Source organism: Globicephala melas, chromosome X (genome assembly GCF_963455315.2).
Source record: "Globicephala melas chromosome X, mGloMel1.2, whole genome shotgun sequence".
NCBI lineage: Eukaryota > Metazoa > Chordata > Mammalia > Artiodactyla > Delphinidae > Globicephala > Globicephala melas.
The window spans coordinates 22,776,417-22,797,094 of record NC_083335.1 but is presented as its reverse complement, the minus strand read 5'-3'; the positions used below and the strand labels follow the sequence as shown (position 1 = coordinate 22,797,094).

Below are 20,678 nucleotides of genomic sequence, written 5' to 3'. Positions count from 1 at the left end.
TTTTAAATCTCAACACAGACTTATTCTTTTTTAAAAAAAGTAACCTGTGCCAATGTCAGTATCTTTTTTTTTCCTGTGTAGTTAAAATAGTCTAATACCACGTATCTATCAATTGAAAAGAAATAAGGAAATAATATTTCTATCTGTTTTCTATTTATTAGAAACTGTCTTGTCAATCCATAATTGAAAAACCAAGGCTGTCCAAAGGATATGCCCCACATTACGGCTGTGGTAGGAAGGGTTCCAACCAATTCTTACCTTCCCTTAGGACTGTGTTGCACAAGGTTTCAGCATTCTGTGGACAAACTTTCTGGACCTTTGCTTGGTAGTCCCCACTAACCTTTTTAAAGCTCTTTTAGATGCCAAATATTTATTTGAGACTTTTGTCCCATATAGGCAATGGCTTGAAAAGCACTTAGCTGTTTACTTTTCATCTTACTATAAATTATTTATCCTTCAGTCTGTAAATGGCTATTTGTAGGATTAGACAAATTTTGAATGCTCTGATAAGAGGATTGTTGCATCCAAATTCATGCACAATCCGACAACCTCAGCTGGATTGGCATATGAAACAGATTCACTAAGCATATGTAAGTAGCGCAAATTATTAACCAGTTAACATTAGCAAATTTGTTTTTGAAACTTATGTTTATGCATACAAGCATTCCCTAATGAGAAATAATATTAACTATAAAAATCCAATAAAAACATACCTTGAGTAGATTTCTCTACTTCTTTCCTCTTCCTACTCTGGCTATTGTAATTCATCCTCAGCTCTTGGTTATACTCATGCAGAGTTTCTCTGGAGTTGTATGACTGTCTTGGTTTTCTTCCATCTTCACTCTCATCGGAAGAACTAGTATAAGCTAGGTCCATTTCATGCTTGACTTTTGACAGAGGCTGATAGGGTTTGCAGTCTGTTTGCTCCATCTCTGATTAAGCAAGCTCAGTTTCATGAAAAAAGGAACTCCTTTAATGTAAGCAGTCCTGAAAGAAAGAGGGAAAAACACAAGCCATCTTAGATTTGTCCTTTTGCGAGAAAATGCATCTGGCCAATTCACAATTGGTCCTGATAATACTGTCAAAGGAGGGGAGCAAAAGACAAACTAGATGACATGAAGCTAGCCGGAGGCAATAATAACACTGTGTTACACGCATACCTTGCCAAGCAGTTAGGATTAAGCTGGAGGTAGCAGTATTAGAAAATACTCAAGGTGAAAGAGAGTCTTCAAAAATATTTGTATTGGAAGGCAAATAAAGGACAGCGTTTTTCTATGGTGTGTGCATGTGTTTAATGTTAAAGTCTGTGGTCAGATTAAAAAAACATTATAAGATTTGAAAGTGGCCAGAAGTACAAATATTAACCCAGCACATCCTACATCTGAAATGAAAACTGGTAAGAGAACTACATTCAGAAAAAAACACATACTTGCCTCTGGTTTAATACTGCATTTAAGAAAGGGGCTCTGAGGAAGAGAATGATTCTGAGTTAGAGAGGCTCATGAAATAAAGTGTCCTTAAGGGGGACTGAGCTCTATGTGTTCATACAGTGGCTTCTGCGCCTCAGGCTTGCAGAGCATTTTTAATGAGTTAGGTGGTGGTAAATTTTTGTTCTTCATAGTACCGAGAGGATATAAACAACACTTCTGGTGAGTATACTGGTGTAGGAACAGCAGGATCTAAATTGGGTTTAGAAATAGAGATTTAACACTTCATGATAAATCACTGAAAGAACCCCCCTTCCCCACAGAATGCTGAGCTAGGAGCCACTAAGGCTCTTAAGACCCATAGAGGCATTATCCACCTTACTTAGCACAGAGTGGTCAGAGAAGATCAAATGCCACCTGAGCTGTCAAAGTCTTCTGAAAAGTTTAAAGTCCTGTCAAAATGTTCTTATTTTCATTCTCATTTTCATCCACTGTTGTAACTCTGCAACTTGGTCCTTTCATACAATGTTAAAGAAACCTAGCTTGAAACCAAATAATGCCATGATTTTATTTTGCAGTGAAAATGACTCCCTTATTTTTCTTCAGCTCTTCACCATATGCATTGTCAAAGAAATCTTCAGGCATCTAGGCAGTGGCTCCTTTATCATGTACAGTATCTCACTTTTTGGAATTTCTATTGCATGTACAGCAAAAAGAACACTGAAATCACTCAATAAAGCTTATCAATTGACTGATATGCATTCAATGGTACATAATGCTTCATAGTATGAGCAACGTTTCACTAGTTGAAGCCTTAGTTCCCTAACCAGGTCCTTGAAGGCAGACTCTGAGTCTTATTCCTCTTTATGTCCCCCATACCACTTAGCACTACTCTAGGCACATACATAGTAAAAACTATTTAACTCCTGAATCTACAAATTCCATTAAGTGGCCCACGGAGACACCTAGCTTGGTTGAATTGACAGCAGAGTTGAGCATCCTTGGAGAGAAAGCAGATAAAGTATTATAAATGAATATATACTGATGATTCAATAATAATCTAAGCTCATACCATCTGACGGCTTCACATACTGACTATACACTCACAGTCCCCCAATCTGTAGCTCCAGCATAGGTCCCTCCCCTGAGCCATAGACTTGAATATCCAACTGCTTACTCAATGTCTCTACTTGGATATCTAAAAGGTATCTCAAACTTACTATGTTCAAAACTGCTTCCCTTCCCAAAACTGCTCCTTTCATAGTCTTCTCCACCTTGGTAAATGGCAACTTCATTCTTCTGTTTGCTGAGGCCACACTACTTGAAGTCATCCTTGATTCCTGTCTTTCACATCCCACATGCAATCCATCAGTTCATCCTGTAGATGTTACCTTTGAAATATATCCAGAATCCAACAACGTGTCTCCACTTCCCTACTACCACACCAGGATTATTGCAATAGCCTCCTAATTGATCCGCTGCTACACCATCAGTCCCTTATAGCAAGTTCCCCACACTCCAGCCAGAATGAAGCTTTTAAATCTAAGTCATAGCATGTCTCTTCTTGGCTCAAAAGTAGCAATGGCACCCTATTTCCTTTAAAATAAAAGCTGAAATCCTTACAATGACCTAGGTGGACCCCTACAGTGTCCACCTCTCCCTCCCCTAACGTCTCCAAACTCATCCTCTGATATTTCCCCCATCTCATGCACTCTAGATGTACTATCCTTCTTGCTGTTTCCAAAAATACCAGGCACGATTCCACCTCAGGGCCTTTGCAACCTCTCATTGTAAACCACTGAAAAGTGTCATTTCTCATCCTCCTTCCTGTCTTTCATAGCACTTGTCACTAAATGATATACTGTATATTTTGTTTATTGTCTGCCACCTGTCTCTCCCCTCTGAAATGCAACCTCTATGAAGGTAGATATTTTTATCTGTTCTATTCATTCCTATATCCCCAAAATGAGCACAGTGCCTTGCATATAGTAGACCTTTGCTCAATACCTGTTAAGTGAAATGAATAAACCATTGCCAAGACTCACAAGAGGGGCCAGGGAGAATATAGAAATGAATAGGCCATAGTCTCTGCCCCCAAGGAACTCACAGTTGTTATGTAATATAAGTGATAAATAAACAACTCTACTACAAAGCATAATGAAATGACTCAAAAAAAAGACAAAGTAATGTTTGAGCACCAAAGATGAAGATATTGGGAAAGGACTGCTTATTTGTTCATCACCAACACCATCACCACAACCACTGAAATTCCATTGAGCATCTAAAGCCAATTTTAATCTCTCTCTTCTTAGGTTCCCATAGCATATTCTTCAGAAAGTAAACAGTTGCCTGGATTTTAGACCTTGACTTAGCTACAAACAGTGCAAAGTGAGAAATGTACCAATAGCAGACTTCCCCAGATGCATTGTTGCAGCTGAAGATTGGACTTTCACCCAGAAAAGGAGGCATCAGTAAAATTCACGCCACTTCATTTTAACCAACACATACAGTTCTTTGTTCATTAAAGACTGAAAGTTTACTGAGCAGGGCTGGAGAGCTATTTTCCACATAAGGTCATTGATAATGCAAAAATATCAATCAAGGACCTTATAATTAAAAAAACCAATAACATGCTTGATAAAATGTTATAATAAGGAGATAAATAGATATTATTTTATTTTCTAAAGCACACTTCCGATCTCTCACTTGCTCTTTCAGTAAAATCTTTGGTTCACTCTGCTTGGGATTAACATAGCAGAGGTATGGCCAAAATAATGCTCCCTCTTAAGCCTCAGCTGGTTATAAATTTATACCACTCGAACCTAACAAGTTAAATTTAAAAATGAAAAACATCTCACTTCTAATGCCTAACGTTGTGTTTTGGTTACTATGATTTATCATGTTAAAATCACCTGTATTTTTATATATGAAAATCTAGACATTCTTCTTTCCCTCAGTATGTGTACTTGCAACATGAAAGTGAGATGAGAAGAGAGAGAGATTCCTATAGCCATTCTGAACCATTCTTGAAGTTCTAATCACAGCTATTCACAGCTATAATCAGAGTGTCCGTTGGAAACAATCTTACATCACAAATTGGTAAAAACCAAGAGAAAATAATCTTTCCCTGTTCCCTGACCCTCAACCACAATTTCTCATGTTAAAATCTGCGTCAGTGGACAGAGATGGCAGAAGATATACTCCAGCTCTCTTCAGACACGTGATACGGAGGCACACATAATCATGTGCCTAGAGCTGTGAAAGTATACAACTGTGAGATTTAACAAGGTCTTGAGAGACAGAGCTTGATGTTACTCAAAACTAATTCACCTTTTGAAAATAAAAAAGTGGTAAAACATTAAGAAAGAGATTAATATTTTAAATGTAACGAAGTTTGAAAGCACAATAATTCTGAAAAGATGCTGTTCTAAATACTCTAAGGTAAAGAATAGGTTCATATCTGCTTAACTGACGTTTTCATTCAGTGCCTGGAGGTCCACTGACAAGCCAATGTCATTTAGACATGATGATGACATTATCAACTCGTAGAAAAACCAAAGGTACATATAATGCAATTCACATCAAAATAATTTTTTATTTCTCTATTATTTTGACAATGATAAACTTTTTTAAAAAAAGCAATTGTGTAGGTAAACGCATGCTGCTAATGTAACAGTAGAAAACAAAGAAGTCAATTATCTTTGCTACTGCAGAAGATCCATTCAGATAGATCACATAGTATAAATTTAAATGTCACCACCTGTGGTTTACCCTTGTGTTTTCCACTTTCTACTTGCTAACAAGATAAACTCCAAGGTGACTTCAGAGGAGACCCAAGGAGGTTTTATGTTTATTTCTTTAGTCACATAAGGCTATGGACAGACAATTTGGTATGGGGAAATCACTGGCCTTGGAATGGCAGGATTATCACAACAAAAGCAGCAGCTGCCCCAGCAGCAGCTAACTCACGGCAGTTACCAGGTATCAGGCCTACCAGACACTGTTGTAAATGCTTTTCATATATTACCTCTTTTCATTCTTATAGCACCCTATGAGGTAGGTACTACTTTTATACCCATTTTATAAAGAAAACTAAGGAACAGAACAGTTAGGTGACTTGCCCAAGGTCACACAGCTAGTAAGCAGAAGAGCTGAGATTTCAATTCATACAATCTGTCTCCAAAGGACACACTCTTGATCACTATTCCACTTTGTCTTTCAGAAGAATACCTGGAATAGTGGCCTAAGGTACATCATCTTCCCTCTCTCGGGGCCTCTAGTTTACCTAAATATAAAAGGAGATTAGATTATCTCAAAGAGCTCTTCCAGCTCTAAAATCCCATGATTGTATATGAAATTGAAGGGAAGCTTAAATTGATTGCCCCCCCAAATGGTGGGTATGTTCAAAGCCAAGTTTACATTATTTATCATTCCTCCTCCTATCAGCTTGCCTTCCTTCCTTTCCCCTCCCTTTTCCCAACCCTTCATACTCATTCCAATCTATTATAGGGTAGTTTAAGTAAAATACTGCTTTTGAATCCGTGGGTCTGTGTATACATCTATTCATTGAGGATAACCTCTCTTCCTCTTCCTCCATTCCTGTTACTTTCTTTCCATATCTTGTTCTTTATCATATATGGCTGCCCTCTCAAATCGGAAAACAGACTTGTCCTACTCATAGCAACTGTTGGGGCTTTCACCAAAAAGGCTCACTCCACCCTAGAAAAAAAATTAAAGGGTACAGAGCATATTGCCCAAGGAAAACAGGCCTTCAGAGCACACCAGACAAGACCAAATGAGGCCACCAAGTACCTGGAGAACAGCTAGCAAAAGGGGGATCGTACTCTTTGGAATTATTACAATAATTTTCCTTAATAAGGACCTTTTATTTTGATGCAGATTGACTGACTCAGAAGACATTGGACTTCGGAAGTAAATGTGAATTCTTCGCTGATTCTTCTCTCACCTGTCTTTGTTTTTCTTAAGCAAACATTTAAGTAGTGAACTGTTGGGGGGCGGGGGGAAGCTTTAAAAGTAACATAATCACTTGCATCTTTGCAAAATTGAGGGAGAAATCTCCCCCATAATCCTACCAGCCTGTAAGAGTGACTGCTGTCATTCTGGCCCATTTCCTTACAGTCATAATATACACATATATTTTTTTCATGTTGTTTCCTTCACAGTAGATGTTTTTTGCATGTTTCTGTAGAATTTGTGTAACCATCATTTTTAATAGCAGTGTAGTGTGGATGTACTGTAATTTACACACCCATTCCCCTATTATTGGGCATTTATATTCTTCCCTTTCTATTTACAAGTATTCTAACTGGAGTCAAATAAAAATAACATGAACATCTTTGATATTTTTTATTATTTCCTTAGGGTAGATTCCAAGAAGTTGAATTAATGAGTCAAAAGGTTTGGAGGATTATAATGATTTACCCTGCTATTAGCAATGTATGGGAACACTCTCCTTTCGCTCTACCCTTGTCAACTTTGAGTATTACTTTTTAATGTCTACTTGAAATAAGTAAATTAAAGGTATCCACTTTTACTTTGCATTTCCTTGATTATTAGTGATGTTGAATATTTCCTCTGCATGTGTTTGCTAGTTCTTTATCCTCTTTTGTGAACTATTTATGGCTTTTGTGCATTTATCTACTGGGGTCCTTAGTGAGTTTTAAAAATTAAACTATATTGGTACAATACGGCAAATAAATTAAGCCTTTATAATATTTGCTGAAACTGCCTTTCACAGTTTGTTGTTTGCCCTTTTTATTTTTGTCCTTTTTAGATGAATGAACTTTATACTAAAAGGAAAGCATGATCACTGGCTGGACATAAATCAGTTGCTTTAGATGCTTTAGAAAAATATGACAAACTTGATAAAACCAAGAGGCTTTCTGAAGACAATTTGTTAGTATCTAACTACCCAGCAGCTGTTTGATTGACTTCATTTACTCATACACCAAATAAATTGTAGTCTGACTGAATTCTATTATTTAAAAAACAAGAAAACCTATCAATATGTGTATGATGAGAGCCTAGATAGGTACATAAAGCCTAAAGCACTAGTTTGCTTTGTTATGGATTTGGCCAGGTATTATGGTGTCTCATGGATACTGCTATAACATTTTAGTAAATAAAAAGAGAAATAAATCATCATTTTTCAGGAGATAGGCTGAGAATTTTATGTACTGCATATGGGGCTTCTTATCCAGGAAATGATACCTTTAGAAGTAGACTGCTTTTGTGGTACATAGATATCCCATTATATCAAAGAGATAACACTCAAGAGTTGAAATGAAATTCTGTTTACCGCATTGGTTCACATGAGTTTGTTTAACCTAATTGTTCTATTAGTGCTTTTAAAGTCTTACAATGGAAGCATGAAAGGTCCCTCCTGGAAAAATATTCCTCTAAAACTGATGTGACTCAGTTGTGAGAACAGCTGCAGTGGATTTCCTCCCAGTGCCTCGGCAGGCTCTTTAGGCCATTTTGAAAAAGAAAAATGGAAGTCATTTAATTCCACAACTAAATAGTGATGATTAATCTCACATCTCTTTCTGTAGATGCTCTGTTTTCTTCTGGCTTCTTGTGTCTATTTTTTCTCATTATTTTTGGATAAAAACTCTAAACACTTTTATGGATATGGATGCTAGATCGCATGAGACAAGCAGGGAGAGAGAAGAATTAGTAAATGGCAAAGTTGGTGTTGTTGCCAGACTCCACAAAACACTCTAATCTGGAAAATGATTTTAAAAGGAAAACATCTAGAATTCTAGACCAATTATTTTAGACACTCTAATTTCGTATTCCCCATTGCTGCTTAGGGAATTTGGACTCCAAAACTCACACACAGACACACACACACAGACGTTTGGTCAAAGTTCTTGGGAACTGGAACAATATATATCATAATTTTAAAGATTTATTGAGTATTTCATAATATCCCATTAGATAAATGGCAACAGCTTACCACATGCCAAAATGAAGGCCCAGAATCTCTGGTTCATATTTCAAATTTGTTGAGGCAGGGATTTTTTAAAAACTGTGTACAAATACCTAGCACATCTCTATACCTTAGTAATTTGAAAATAATAATACATTTCTGAGTTGCAGTGACATCTATCTGCATCACATCATCCCTCTTTTGGAACTCCAACAACTACCTAAAGTAATTTCAAATTATCTTTCTCTTATAACTTCTCAATATCCTTTGTGGCAGATTATGTAAATCAGCTAAACACTTAATATGGGGAACACTCTTCAAAAAAACTGTATGTATACAGGTAACTCAATGTATAAAAGTCTTCTCACTCTTTGGAGAAGAACAATAGCTGCTTATTTCCCCAAATAAACAATTACAGTCGATTCATTTTTCTTACAATGAAATCCACTGGGGTGTTGTAAATTTCATAGTAATTTTAGCATTAACACACTTATCCAAAATGTAGCATCAAATTTAACACAGTATCTTGAAAAGTAATAGGCTTTAAATATGACACTGAACAACCAGAGATATCACTTTCTTCCATAGTTTGCAAATAGCAAATACTAATCATAGCCTTCTGTTGCCATCCATCTTCTACATTAGTTCAGTGAAATTCGCACTTTATCAGTAACCCTCTCAAGTTTCATGTAAAACAATTGGGAGCAGAAACATTTTCACTACTTACTGCTTGAACTTCAATTTCAATTATGTTAAATATTAGGTGGAAAAGAAGCTAATCAAATTAACATAACATATGCTACAAAGATGTAGACCCTTTAGTGACTTAATTGTAGAGGTGGATACAGGGGTTAATAATGATTGCTGAGTTTTGCACCAAGTATTTTGCTCCTTTGGGCAAATGCTAACTATGTTAAAGGCAGCAGGCTGTATTAGAAAGAGCCCCATGAGAGAATCTTAAAATGTGTGTTCCAGACCCAGCTTTATGACAAAGTAGTGTACCACTATTTTCTTTTCTGTAAAGTGGGGAAAATACCTAATATCATTAATCCTATGAGCCTCACAGGGCTGTTAACGGCTAGCACATGAAAATAATATGATTGAAAGTTGTAAAAAACAAGTACCAGAGGAAAGCCTGTAGTATAAGTTCAAGTTTTCGGCTTGCTTAAATAATAATTCTTCCTCTTCTTCTTCCCCCTCTTCTTCTCCTTCTTCTTCTTCTTCCTTCTTCTCCTCCCCCTCCTCCTCCTTATTATTATTATTATCAGAAGTAAAAGGACTAAAAAGAAGATCCAGGAACTCTTTTAAGCAATATACATCCATGATTGCATTTAATCCTCAAAATTTTCATAATGAGATATGTTTTCCTCATTGACAGATAAAGAAACAGAAGCACTGAAAGGTTAAGTAATTTCACCAAGATCACACAGCTAGTGAAGCTAGAATTCAAATCCAAAATGTCCAGCTCCATAGCCTGTACTCTTAATCTCTTTGCTATGAGGGTCACAGATTCTTCGAAATAAGATTCAGATGAAGGTGCTGGAACCAGAGTGGGAAACTCAGGCAAGATTTTAGTTTGCAGTTTAGCAGCTTAGGAGACTAAGTGGCTTCTAGATCCTACAAATCATCTGAAAAAGGTATTGCATATGTAACAAAGAGAATAAGCTTCATGGACAAGGATGACATAAAGATGCCCAGGAAAGGAGGAATTTAGATCTAAGTGGAAGGGTCCTACAATACCATGAGTGATACCAGTAAACCTATAAAAACATGGCTGTTCTGCAAACGCTATTGGGTATAAATCTCCAACACAATTTCTCCTGCCTACCACATTTTGCCTTTACTAGACACCCAGATGAAAGAGGCCTAGAACAGGCTTGGTGTTGCTGGGTCAACGTGTGATCAGTTTGATACAGATTTCTGCACCATTCCAGGCCACAAGCCAGAAGTTTACTAGACTTCCTCAGCCTCCCTACCAACAAATGCTCAGTAAGAACAGAGCACAGATTGAGTTGTAATTTTCACCTTTGTGATTCCCTCTTCTAATATCTAAGGTTCCATATTTACCTACAGGGAGTAGTACAATGTAATTCCAATTGGGTTGCTACCACAGAGAGTGGGGTTGATATAATATAGCAGAAAGGGCACTGAACTTGGAGTCAGAAAGTCTGAGTTTGGGCCCATCTTGTGTCACTTACTGTATGGCATCGGATAAATCAGCTAACCTCTTCTCCTTTTTGCATAATAAAGGCTAAACAACCTTCCTCCCCCAGAGTGCTGACAGATGACCCCAATAAAATATATGAAATATATGAAAGCCCCATGTAAACTGCAAAACAATTTATACAGTTATGATTATTAATTAATGACTTTTGCAACTGTAAATGTAGCAATCCTAGGTTATCTATTGTTTTGAAAAAATAATATTCAGGGAGTCAATCGTTACTGATCTTTTTGTTTTGTTTCTGTTGTTGGTTTACTATTTCTTTTTTAAACTGCTTTATTTAGATATATAATTTATATAACATTTATAGAGTTCATTTATAGAGTTGTGAAACCATCACCACCATCCAGTTTTTAAACATTTCCATCATCCTAAAAATAATCCCTAAATCCATCAAGCAGTCACTTCCAATTCAACCTCCCCCCCAGCACCTGGCAACTACTAATACACTTTCTGTCTATGGATTTGCCTATTCTGGACATTTTCTATAAATGGAATCACACAATATGTGGTCTTTTTGCATCTGGCTACTTTCACAATGCTTTCATAATGCTCTTGTTCATCCATGTTGGAGCATTTATCAGTCCTTCATGTCCTTTTTATTTCTGAACATAATCCTTTTTGTATGTTGTTGTGTTAAATTTGCAAATATTTTTGTTAAGCATGTTCTGCCACCCCTTTCTTTTTCCACTTCCTTCTGGGATCCATATTATGTATATGTTGGGTTTTTGGTGGGTTTTTTTTTGTATTCTTAATGTTGCCCCACATGTCCCTGAGGCTCTGTTCATTTTTCTTTGATTTTTTTTTCTCTCTGTTCTTCAGATTAAATAATTTCTATAGATCAATCTTCAAGTTAACTGTTTCTTTTACCATCATGAATCTGCTGTTGAGTCCCTCTAGTGAATTTTTTATTTCAATTATTTCCATTTGGTTCTTTTTATATTTCTACTTCTTTGTTGAAAAGCACTAGTTTGTTCATTTTTGTCACAATTTCCATTGTCTTTATTCATGGTTTCTTTTTCTTCTTTGAACGTATTTATAATAGCTACTTTGAAGTCTTGCCTGTTAGTTACAACATCTGGCGATATTAAGAGACAGTTTATATTGACTGATTTTTTTTCTTTGCATATTTCATAATTTTGTGTTGAAAACTGGACATTTTGGAAATATAACAATTCTGGATTCTGACTTTTCCCCTGAAGGTAACTGTTGCTGATTTTTTAATTTATTTACTGACACGCCTGGCCTAAATCTGTGAAATATGTCACCCGATGATGTACGGCTGGTTTCTCTGGTCAGTATTTTTGTTATATTCTTTTTTAAGCTTGGTTTCCTAAGGGTGAACTCTGTGTCCCTGTAGCTTTGTGATCAGTCAATAATTGCAAAGAGGTTGTCCTCAACCACCTCGAATCTATAAGGGTTCTATCTTCTGCCAATGGATCTGTGTGTGGAAAAGGGAGCACATTCAAAGTTCATGACATTTTTAAGTTTGCCAAAGCTTTCATTTTCCACTGGGCCTCTTCACGTCTCCTCTGTGCACTGCCTCAGGGTTGATGAATAGAGCTGGCTTGAGGCTCTCTCAAGTCTCCACTGCCTACTGCACATGTGCACAGTCTCAGACAGGAATATGCTTACCACAATCTCAGATTAGCAGAACGGTTGGCCCGCCCCACTGGTCAAACTCCACTGAGATTATCACTTATACCAGCAATATCACTGGACGTGGGCATCGTGCACCTCTCCACATTAAGTGAACCACTGTCAACCATGGCAGTGCAGCTACAATTCTTACTGCCTGTCCCACATGGGCACTGATCAGTCTGTGTGTGTGCGTGCGTGCGTGTGTGTGTGTGTGTGTGTGTGTAAAAGGGGGGAGGGGTGTGTGTAGAGCACAAGTATTCCCAGGCCAAAAAACCACAGAGTCCCACTACTATTACTTAAAGTCCAATAGTTTACTCAAGTATGGGTGCCTTTTGGATTGTTGGAGGCTTTTGGTTGATTTCCAGGGTGCTTAAATGGTTGTTTTTGTCAACTTGTAGAGCTTCATAGTTTATAGCTGTTTTTTAGGAAGTGGTTTTGTAGATCCTTACTAGGCCACAGCCAGAAATCTAGCCCAAATCACTGATCTTTTAACGGCAGGACTTTATAAAAATGCTACACATTAGGGATTTATAGCCTTTTTGCTTAGTATTTCAAAGAATATAATAAAAACCATTTTAAATGCCTCATCAATAATTTTATATTGATGTGATAACAATTGGGCGTATTGGGTTAAGTAAAATATATTATTAAAATTAATTTCACCTGTTTTTTTTCCTTTTTTCAATGTGGCTCCCAGAATTTAAAAACTACATATGTGTCCTGCATTATATTTCTATTAACCAGTGGTGGTCCAGATCTAACATCCAGTTAATAGGAAATACTAAAGACAGAGAAACACATCAAATAATGCAACAGGAATGCAAAGAGCAAAATCAAGAGTGTGAGAAATGATCGAGTTTCCTCAACAAATAAATTGCAAGGAAAAAAATTAATAGCAGGAAGGGAAATACAGGAATTGAAAGAGATTTAAGAGACATAGCTATAAATTGTAATATGTACATCTTACTAGGATTCTCATTTGAACAAAGAAATGAAAAGCTACACATACATTTATGAGATAGTCTGAGAAATCTGAAAATGTACAGCATATCTGATGATATTAAAGATTTATTGTATATTTTTAATGTGCAATATGGTATCAAAATTAGGTTAAGGAAGAGTCTTTATATCTTGTAGTCATATACTAAAGTTTTATGGATGAAGTGATATGATACCTTGGACTTCAAAAAAGTCTAGGGAGGCAACAGAGGGAAATGAGTGAGATGTAGATAAAGCATGATTGCCCATGAGTGGAAAATTACTGAAGTTATGTGATGGCTAAATATTGGATTCATTCAATCATGCTCTCTACTTCAATATATATTTAAAATTTTACATACTAAAAAGTTAAAATAGTTTCTGAGAATTTTTAATGATTTGGGGAAACACTACAATACAATGTTAAATGAATAAAATAAGGTACAAAACTGAAATACTGAAAAATTGTTAAACCTAGTTTCATAGAAAGAGGGGTTGATTACAGAGAACTATTAAATTTTCTATAATTAACTTCTATTAATTTTTAACCAGAAAAGCAGTACCCCTCATACACAGAGGTTTATTACCAATTATTTTTTGAAAATTAAAAACTGAAAGGAAATACATCAAAATACTTACTAATGGTAATTATCTTTGTGTTGTGTGACTATGAATGATTTTTATTTCCTTTATATTTTCCATATTCTCTACATTGAGGATGTATTACTTTTTCACCAGAATATTAGGAATGACAAGTTTTGTGTGGAAAACTTGAAATTTTTACTGTCCTTCCTGCTTTTCCTATCCACGTTCATATATGCATGGCTATTTGGCCATTCATTAGAAGGTATATATTAAGAGTACCTCGCACTTTGCAAAGTACTTTAGACATTTTCAACTTTTAAATTTCACATACAATATTACAATTTATATGCTTACGCCCCTCTGACATAGCACGTTGGCAGGATATTATTACTCCCACTTTCAGATGAGAAAACAGAGCCTCAAATATTTGCAAAACACAGCAAGGCAGTAGCAGACTTTGGACGAGAACCCAGGTTTCATTATTCCTAGTCTGCTCCTCTTTTCACTATAACATGTTACCTCCCATAAAGAGTATCAAACTCAGAATAGTGTTAATTTAGCAAATAACTAACTTAGGCCCAAATGAATTCAAGTTATTTACATCAATTAACTGTACTATCCATTTTACTTAACTGCAACTGAGAGCCATGTGCAGGAAAGAGGCACTCAGATGAAATAACAGGGAGGAAGCAGTAGAATTTTGTGACATATGGCATGCTTGCTGATGAAATCAAAGGTATGTTTCATGCCAGCTTTTGGTCTGCAAAGTGTCTTTCATTTCACTAAGAGGTATACTCCATGCCAGGAAATGCACCAACCTCCTAGCCCTTTCTTTTAAAATCTAAACCTGTGAGAGCATGGACTTGGCATGACTTGATGGAACACTGAATGCAATATGCTTGACCCATTTGTGGATACAAACTATCCAGATTATCCACTGTGGAGAAGGACTCTAAGCTGTCATCTGGATTCGTCATCAGGTCAAGGAAAGTGGGGATACAACGGAGCCTTATGTTTATCTCTGGCTAGCGAATGGGGATTTATAATTTCAGAAAATGAAAGTAACCTCCAGGAAAGAAAATGAAAGTTAAACCAGGAAGCAACCAAGAATACTAAAAGCATAAGGGCAAAAGTAGCTAAGGGCTCCTATGCAGAATAATATCTTGGCCCTTTTTGCCCTCGGAGGTTGTAAAATCTCCAAGTAGCCCTTAGTTTGATACAAATGATCTAATCATTGCAAGTGAGTCTACTTCTTCTCTAACAGGGAGGGAAGATGCTGGAGAGCAGGGCACTGTGGAATATCTGAAGAAGACATTTCTGGTTTTGTCTGTTTGTTTTTGGCTGTGCCACACGGCTTGCGGGATCTCAGTTCCCCGACCAGGGATTGAACCCATGCCCCCTGCAGTGGAAGCGCAGAGTCTTAACCACTGGACCACCAGGGAAGTCCCATGAAGAAGACATTTCTGTAGATTTTTAAGAATAAGAAAATTTTGCTTTATCTGCTACAAGAACATTTGCTATCAGTTTAATAGAAACTCTCAGGGAAAATACCTCCTGTTTAAGTGAAGGGGTTCACTGAGTGAGACAGGGGACTTTTCCAGAAATATCACTGTCACTTTGGATGACAGACAGTGTCACTTGGTCCTCCAGCAGGTATGGTCAATCTTTTTTATTTGGTAAACCTTGTCTTACATGCATATGACTCCTTACTGGCAAGTTGTTTTGTATAGGGGAAGAAATGAAATATTTTGGAGTTCAGCCTAAGTGCAGATGTCTACTTAGCTAAAGGGAGGAGTATGTATCCTCAAATACCTCTATTACAGAAGAGTGAGAAGAAGCATACTGGAGAATGCTCTTGAGTCAGACAGACCTGGGCTCTACTACCATCTCTTCCATTCACTTAACTTCATGTTTGCTCATCTATAAAATTAGAACAACAATATCTACCTTGCAATGTTGATGTGAGAATTAACAAAAACATACCCTGGATGTATTTTGTAGCAAAAAGTTTGAAAGTATATATATCATCAAGGTATCAACAATGGATAAGATGGTAGAATTCTTAGGTTAATTATTAAATAATAGCACTAAGGCAAATTTTTACTGTTTTCTACCATCTTATTTTTTCTTACAATGAACACATTCTAATATTATAATGAGGAAAAGGATATCACATACTATTTTAAAATAATATATGTGAAGTTCCTATTCTAGTGTGGGAAACAGAATAAGGACTCATTCCTCATTGGTGGCTGCCATCATCATTGTCATTGATATCATCATCATCTTATTCCTCCTATTACAGCTGTGAAAATAGAGGCCTAAAGAGGTTTGGTAGCTTACTTATTAATTCCATGTATCTCAGAAGCAAGCAAAATGCCTAACATACTGCTTGAAATCTACACATATATAAACACATCTCATTTTATGAATCATGAATAAGTAGATTTGGTTGAGAAAGTCACCAACCCAAACTTGAGCAACACATAAGCCCTCACTCAATCCAACTGCTTAAAATGGAGCAAAATTTTGACAAGGGGACAAATGTATGCAAGAAATTATATGAAGATTTGAAAGAGTCATAAAATCACATCAAGAAAAGGAAGGGATTTCCAATATTGAAAATTAAAGAATAACAACAGTCTTCAATAATAATTTGCCAATTCTCAAAGATTTCCATCAGTAGGTAAAGCTTTTCTCTCTCTCTCAATATTGTATAGGTGCCTGAACACCCACACCCACACCCACGATCCCTTCCCCTTATTTCTTTGGAATTCCAGTGGCTTTTTGCTGCTCCCAGACTGAATAAAAGATCCTACCACAGTACCTTTCCTTCATCCCTACTCTAAATCTATCCCTCTTTCCTCTCCTTCATCAAAGGTTACTTGATCTGTCTATATATCCCTTTCTCTCATGTCTTTTCCAGATGTTACCTGTCAACAACTTATTCAAAGTGATTAATGACTAATCAGAACTAAATGGGTTATCCCTACCAGAAGAAGTTAATTTTTACAGAGGGCATTTGGAAATTCAGCATCTTTGACTAAAGGTATTAATTTCTAGTTTTGAAAAATAAGCCCCATAGTAGACCATTAAGAAGATAGCCTGTGACTAGAGAGTGCTTTCCTTTGTGCTTCTAAAGTCAAAGTATTCCAGCAACCACCAACTTTACAGGGCTGAGTTCTAGCCAGACATGATTTTTTAAGCCTTAGGGCAGAGACAGGACTGGCCTGAATCCTCACGGAATGTCTCCCATGGGTTTAATATTAAGTGAGGAGAATTGAGCTCATCTCTAGATAGAAACTAACAAATGATAAAATTTTTCCCCTCTGCAGCCTCAGAGGGACTCAGTGTTACATCACTGGTTGCTTAAACATATGAATTAACACTGCTGAATAAGGTTAAGAATTTGTGACTTCCTATGAATAGTTGTATTCCTGTGCTTATATAAAATTCCTCTAATAGGATTCAGTGATACAAAGCTAGGGCTCTTTTCCCCCTCTGCCAATGCTGTAAGAGTCCTGAAGAAGCTACCGGCCTCAAGTTACTGAGAAGAAATTGGTATTTCTAGAATTTTTTTTTTCCACTGAGTCTCATTTGGTGTTTGTTTCAAATATCTAAGGTTAAAAATGCCCACAGTAACTGACTCTAACCCTTTTGTCGTCAACAAAGCATGTGAATTACAGTCAACACTCTGTGTTCTGGCATTCTGTCAGTAAGAAATCTCTCTTGATTGGGGCTTCAGTCAGTACTATAATAGCTAATTCTAATGATGACCCTGAAGAAGAGCCTCAACTGGAAGTGCCTTCTGAATATTCAAAGAAAGACTGTACTCCACTCATGGAAGATTTACATTTAAATATTGTTTACTAAATTCTCATTCCTTGGAAGTGCTACAAAGCATATTATTTGATTAAGCTGGGCATCTGATTATTCAATCATACTGCAATTATAAAAACACTGCCATCAAGACACAGACCTCTGAATCACCATCTAGGACCACTATAACTTTCTTTGATGCAGTGTCACCTTAAAACATTTACTCATGAGCAACTGTGACTAACACATGGGTGACATCCACTATGCTTAGAGATAAGTAGTCATTTGTATCTCTAAAGTATCTTGACATCAGAATACACATAGGTTGACAAATGTGGCATGAGCTGTAATCATTTACAAACTCCTTGTCACAGAAAATGAACTGGGTGTGGGCTATCTTTTGGCAATGCTGTCAGTGTTTCATATAATACGTAGCCTGGACCTCCAACTGTGTCTAATTAAGAGAATATTATAAACACTAATTGGCTGCATAGTTTAAGAGGAAAAAAACTGAAAACAATAGACATGGTCTCTGTGCAATGTAATTAATGTTTGGGAAAAGCACAGCATAATGAGGCTGACAAGTCAGTAGCCCTGACATTTCTACACAACATCACAACTCAAACATCATTTTGAAAAGCATGGAAAATTAAATATGGCCCATCAAATGTGCTCAGCTGCAGTGCCAGTGATGGGGGGAAATCTGGTAGTTAAACGTTTGCAGTCTCTTACTAATATTCAGGACATAGGTTAGAAAGAATGGTGTATGAGCTGACACAGTGGGGGAAATATAAGAAGAGGTGATCACTATTAATTTTTTAAATAATACTAATAATAATAGCTCTAGGGGCTTCCCTGGTGGCGCAGTGGTTGAGAGTCCGCCTGCCAATGCAGGGGACACAGGTTTGTGCCCCGGTCCGGGAAGATCCCACATGCCGCGGAGCGGCTGGGCCCGTGAGCCATGGCCACTGAGCCTGCGCGTCTGGAGCCTGTGCTCCGCAACGGGAGAGGCCACAACAGTGAGAGGCCCGCGTACTGCAGAAAAATAATAATAATAAATAAAAATAAATAATAGCTCTATTCAAAATCAGATAATCAGATATCTATTAAACAAGGAGTTATTTCATGTTCTATTTCTTATATTCCCTTTTCTTTGACCTAAGACCTTTCCATCAGTGAAAATGAAATACTAAGGTGTACAGTTTCTTTGGGAAAGGCTAGCCCAATGTTATCACATAATATACTTTTGAATTTTTTCAAGAATCTTTCTGAGCATGATGGTCAGGGTGACCTTTCTCCTCTTAATTAAGAAATGAAATGGAGTTGTCACTTTCACATAATAATACTTAAACCTTATGCTGAGGAAGAATTTGAAAGCCTCCTGGACTCAAGTGTGGAGACTGCTGTCCTAGGGGTTACTTGATCACACAACACTCTCTTTTAGGCAATCTCTTATAAACGTTTCCCTCTGAATACAAGACAATATAATGTCCAACAACCTTAGAAGCATTTGAAGCTTTGAATTCTTACAGAGAATATTTAAGTGATTTTTCTATGAAACAAGGGCCTTCCCAGTGGATGTAACTCACCTCTCTCAGCAGCAGGCTTTAAGATGCTACATGTCTTCTTACTCTTCAGGGGAATTAACTGTACACCTTGCCCTACCATTCCTTCACCACATCCTTCCCCTAGACCTGGGTTCCTTATAAATCCATGATCTTGAAAGGCTTAAAGTTTTCCTGTGTTTCTGCTATACTATACCTTACCTTTCGCTCTCAAGAATTTTTTTTTTTAGTATGCCAAATTGAGATCCCATGATAATAATACTAATTACCATTTTCAACATGTAAGGAATTCCAATAAGAAGTTTACGATCACAGTCTCTGCAGTTAGCCTAATTTTAAAAAAGAATCTGGTGGCTTTCCTATTTAACACTCGATTACAATCTCACCCCTATGAACCCATCCTAATTAAAAGAGACAAAATATTGGGGAAAGTTATATATATGAAGATGTTCATCTCAGCATTGTTTAGAGAACTGAAATACTTAGGGAAAAATCCAATGGGTCAAGGTAGGGAAATAGTTATATTTTGGTATACCACTTGATTTACTATGATGCCATCATTAAAAGTGAAGGCAACAAAAACTATGTAGAGACTTAAAGACATGTATATGATATACTGTTAAGTGAAGGAAAAAGAAATATATCCTATTGTTTGTAACTAAGTCAAAACAAATCTGTGCATAAAAACGACCAAATGTAAACACCTAAAAAGGACCAAATGAAAATGCATGAAAATGACAGCAGTTAAGATGCTGGAACTATAGATGATATACATTGCCCACATGCTCTCCATTTTATATATATCTTTTAATTTTAAAAGATGGCATAAGACTATCTTCAAAGACATTTATCTAATTTTCAACAAAGATTTTATACTTCCTAACAACCTTTATGTTTCTCCCCCTAGGAATTTAGAAGACAATCTCTAGAACCATGAACTCTGGCTGATTAATTCAAGCATTTACATTAACACCAGATTTTTGGTTGTTCCTCAAACAATCTGAAAACTTACTGTAGCTTAAAGTTCAAAGTGGTAGCTATTTTTGGAGTCAGGTTTGATTGGCTCAAGGTAATGGATTGTTTCTTAATGATTAAAACTTCCCTGAAAAAAAAATAGCAGTAATTTATACAGAAAAAAACTGTTTTTCTGTCACAGACATAGAGAATAAATCCGTGGTTGCCAAGGGGGGTCGGGGGTGGGGGAGGGAAGGATCGGGAGTTTAGGATTAGCAGATGCAAACTAGTATATATAGGATGGACAAATAATGAGGTTCTACTGTATAGCACAGGGAACTACAGTATATTCAGTATCCTGTGATAAACCATAATGGAAAAGAATATATATATGTATAACTGAATCACTTTGATGTACAGCAAAAATTAACACAACATTTTAAATCAACTACACTTCAATAAAATATTTTTTAAAAATGATTTTTCTGGGTAATTGTAGAATTTTGGGAAGGATGGAGTGGTAGATTATTGAA

At 36.6% G+C, this 20,678-nt stretch overlaps 1 protein-coding gene across 1 annotated transcript in view; it reads right to left on the bottom strand.

The window, feature by feature from the left end:
- Positions 1–20,678, bottom strand: part of TENM1 (teneurin transmembrane protein 1) — an 806,315-nt gene that overhangs the window by 574,666 nt on the left and 210,971 nt on the right. Inside the window, exon 3 of the mRNA XM_060293028.1 lies at positions 714–987. Within this exon, the coding sequence (XP_060149011.1) occupies positions 714–930 (217 nt within the window). The 5' untranslated portion in view covers positions 931–987. The remainder of the gene's footprint in view (positions 1–713; positions 988–20,678) is intronic.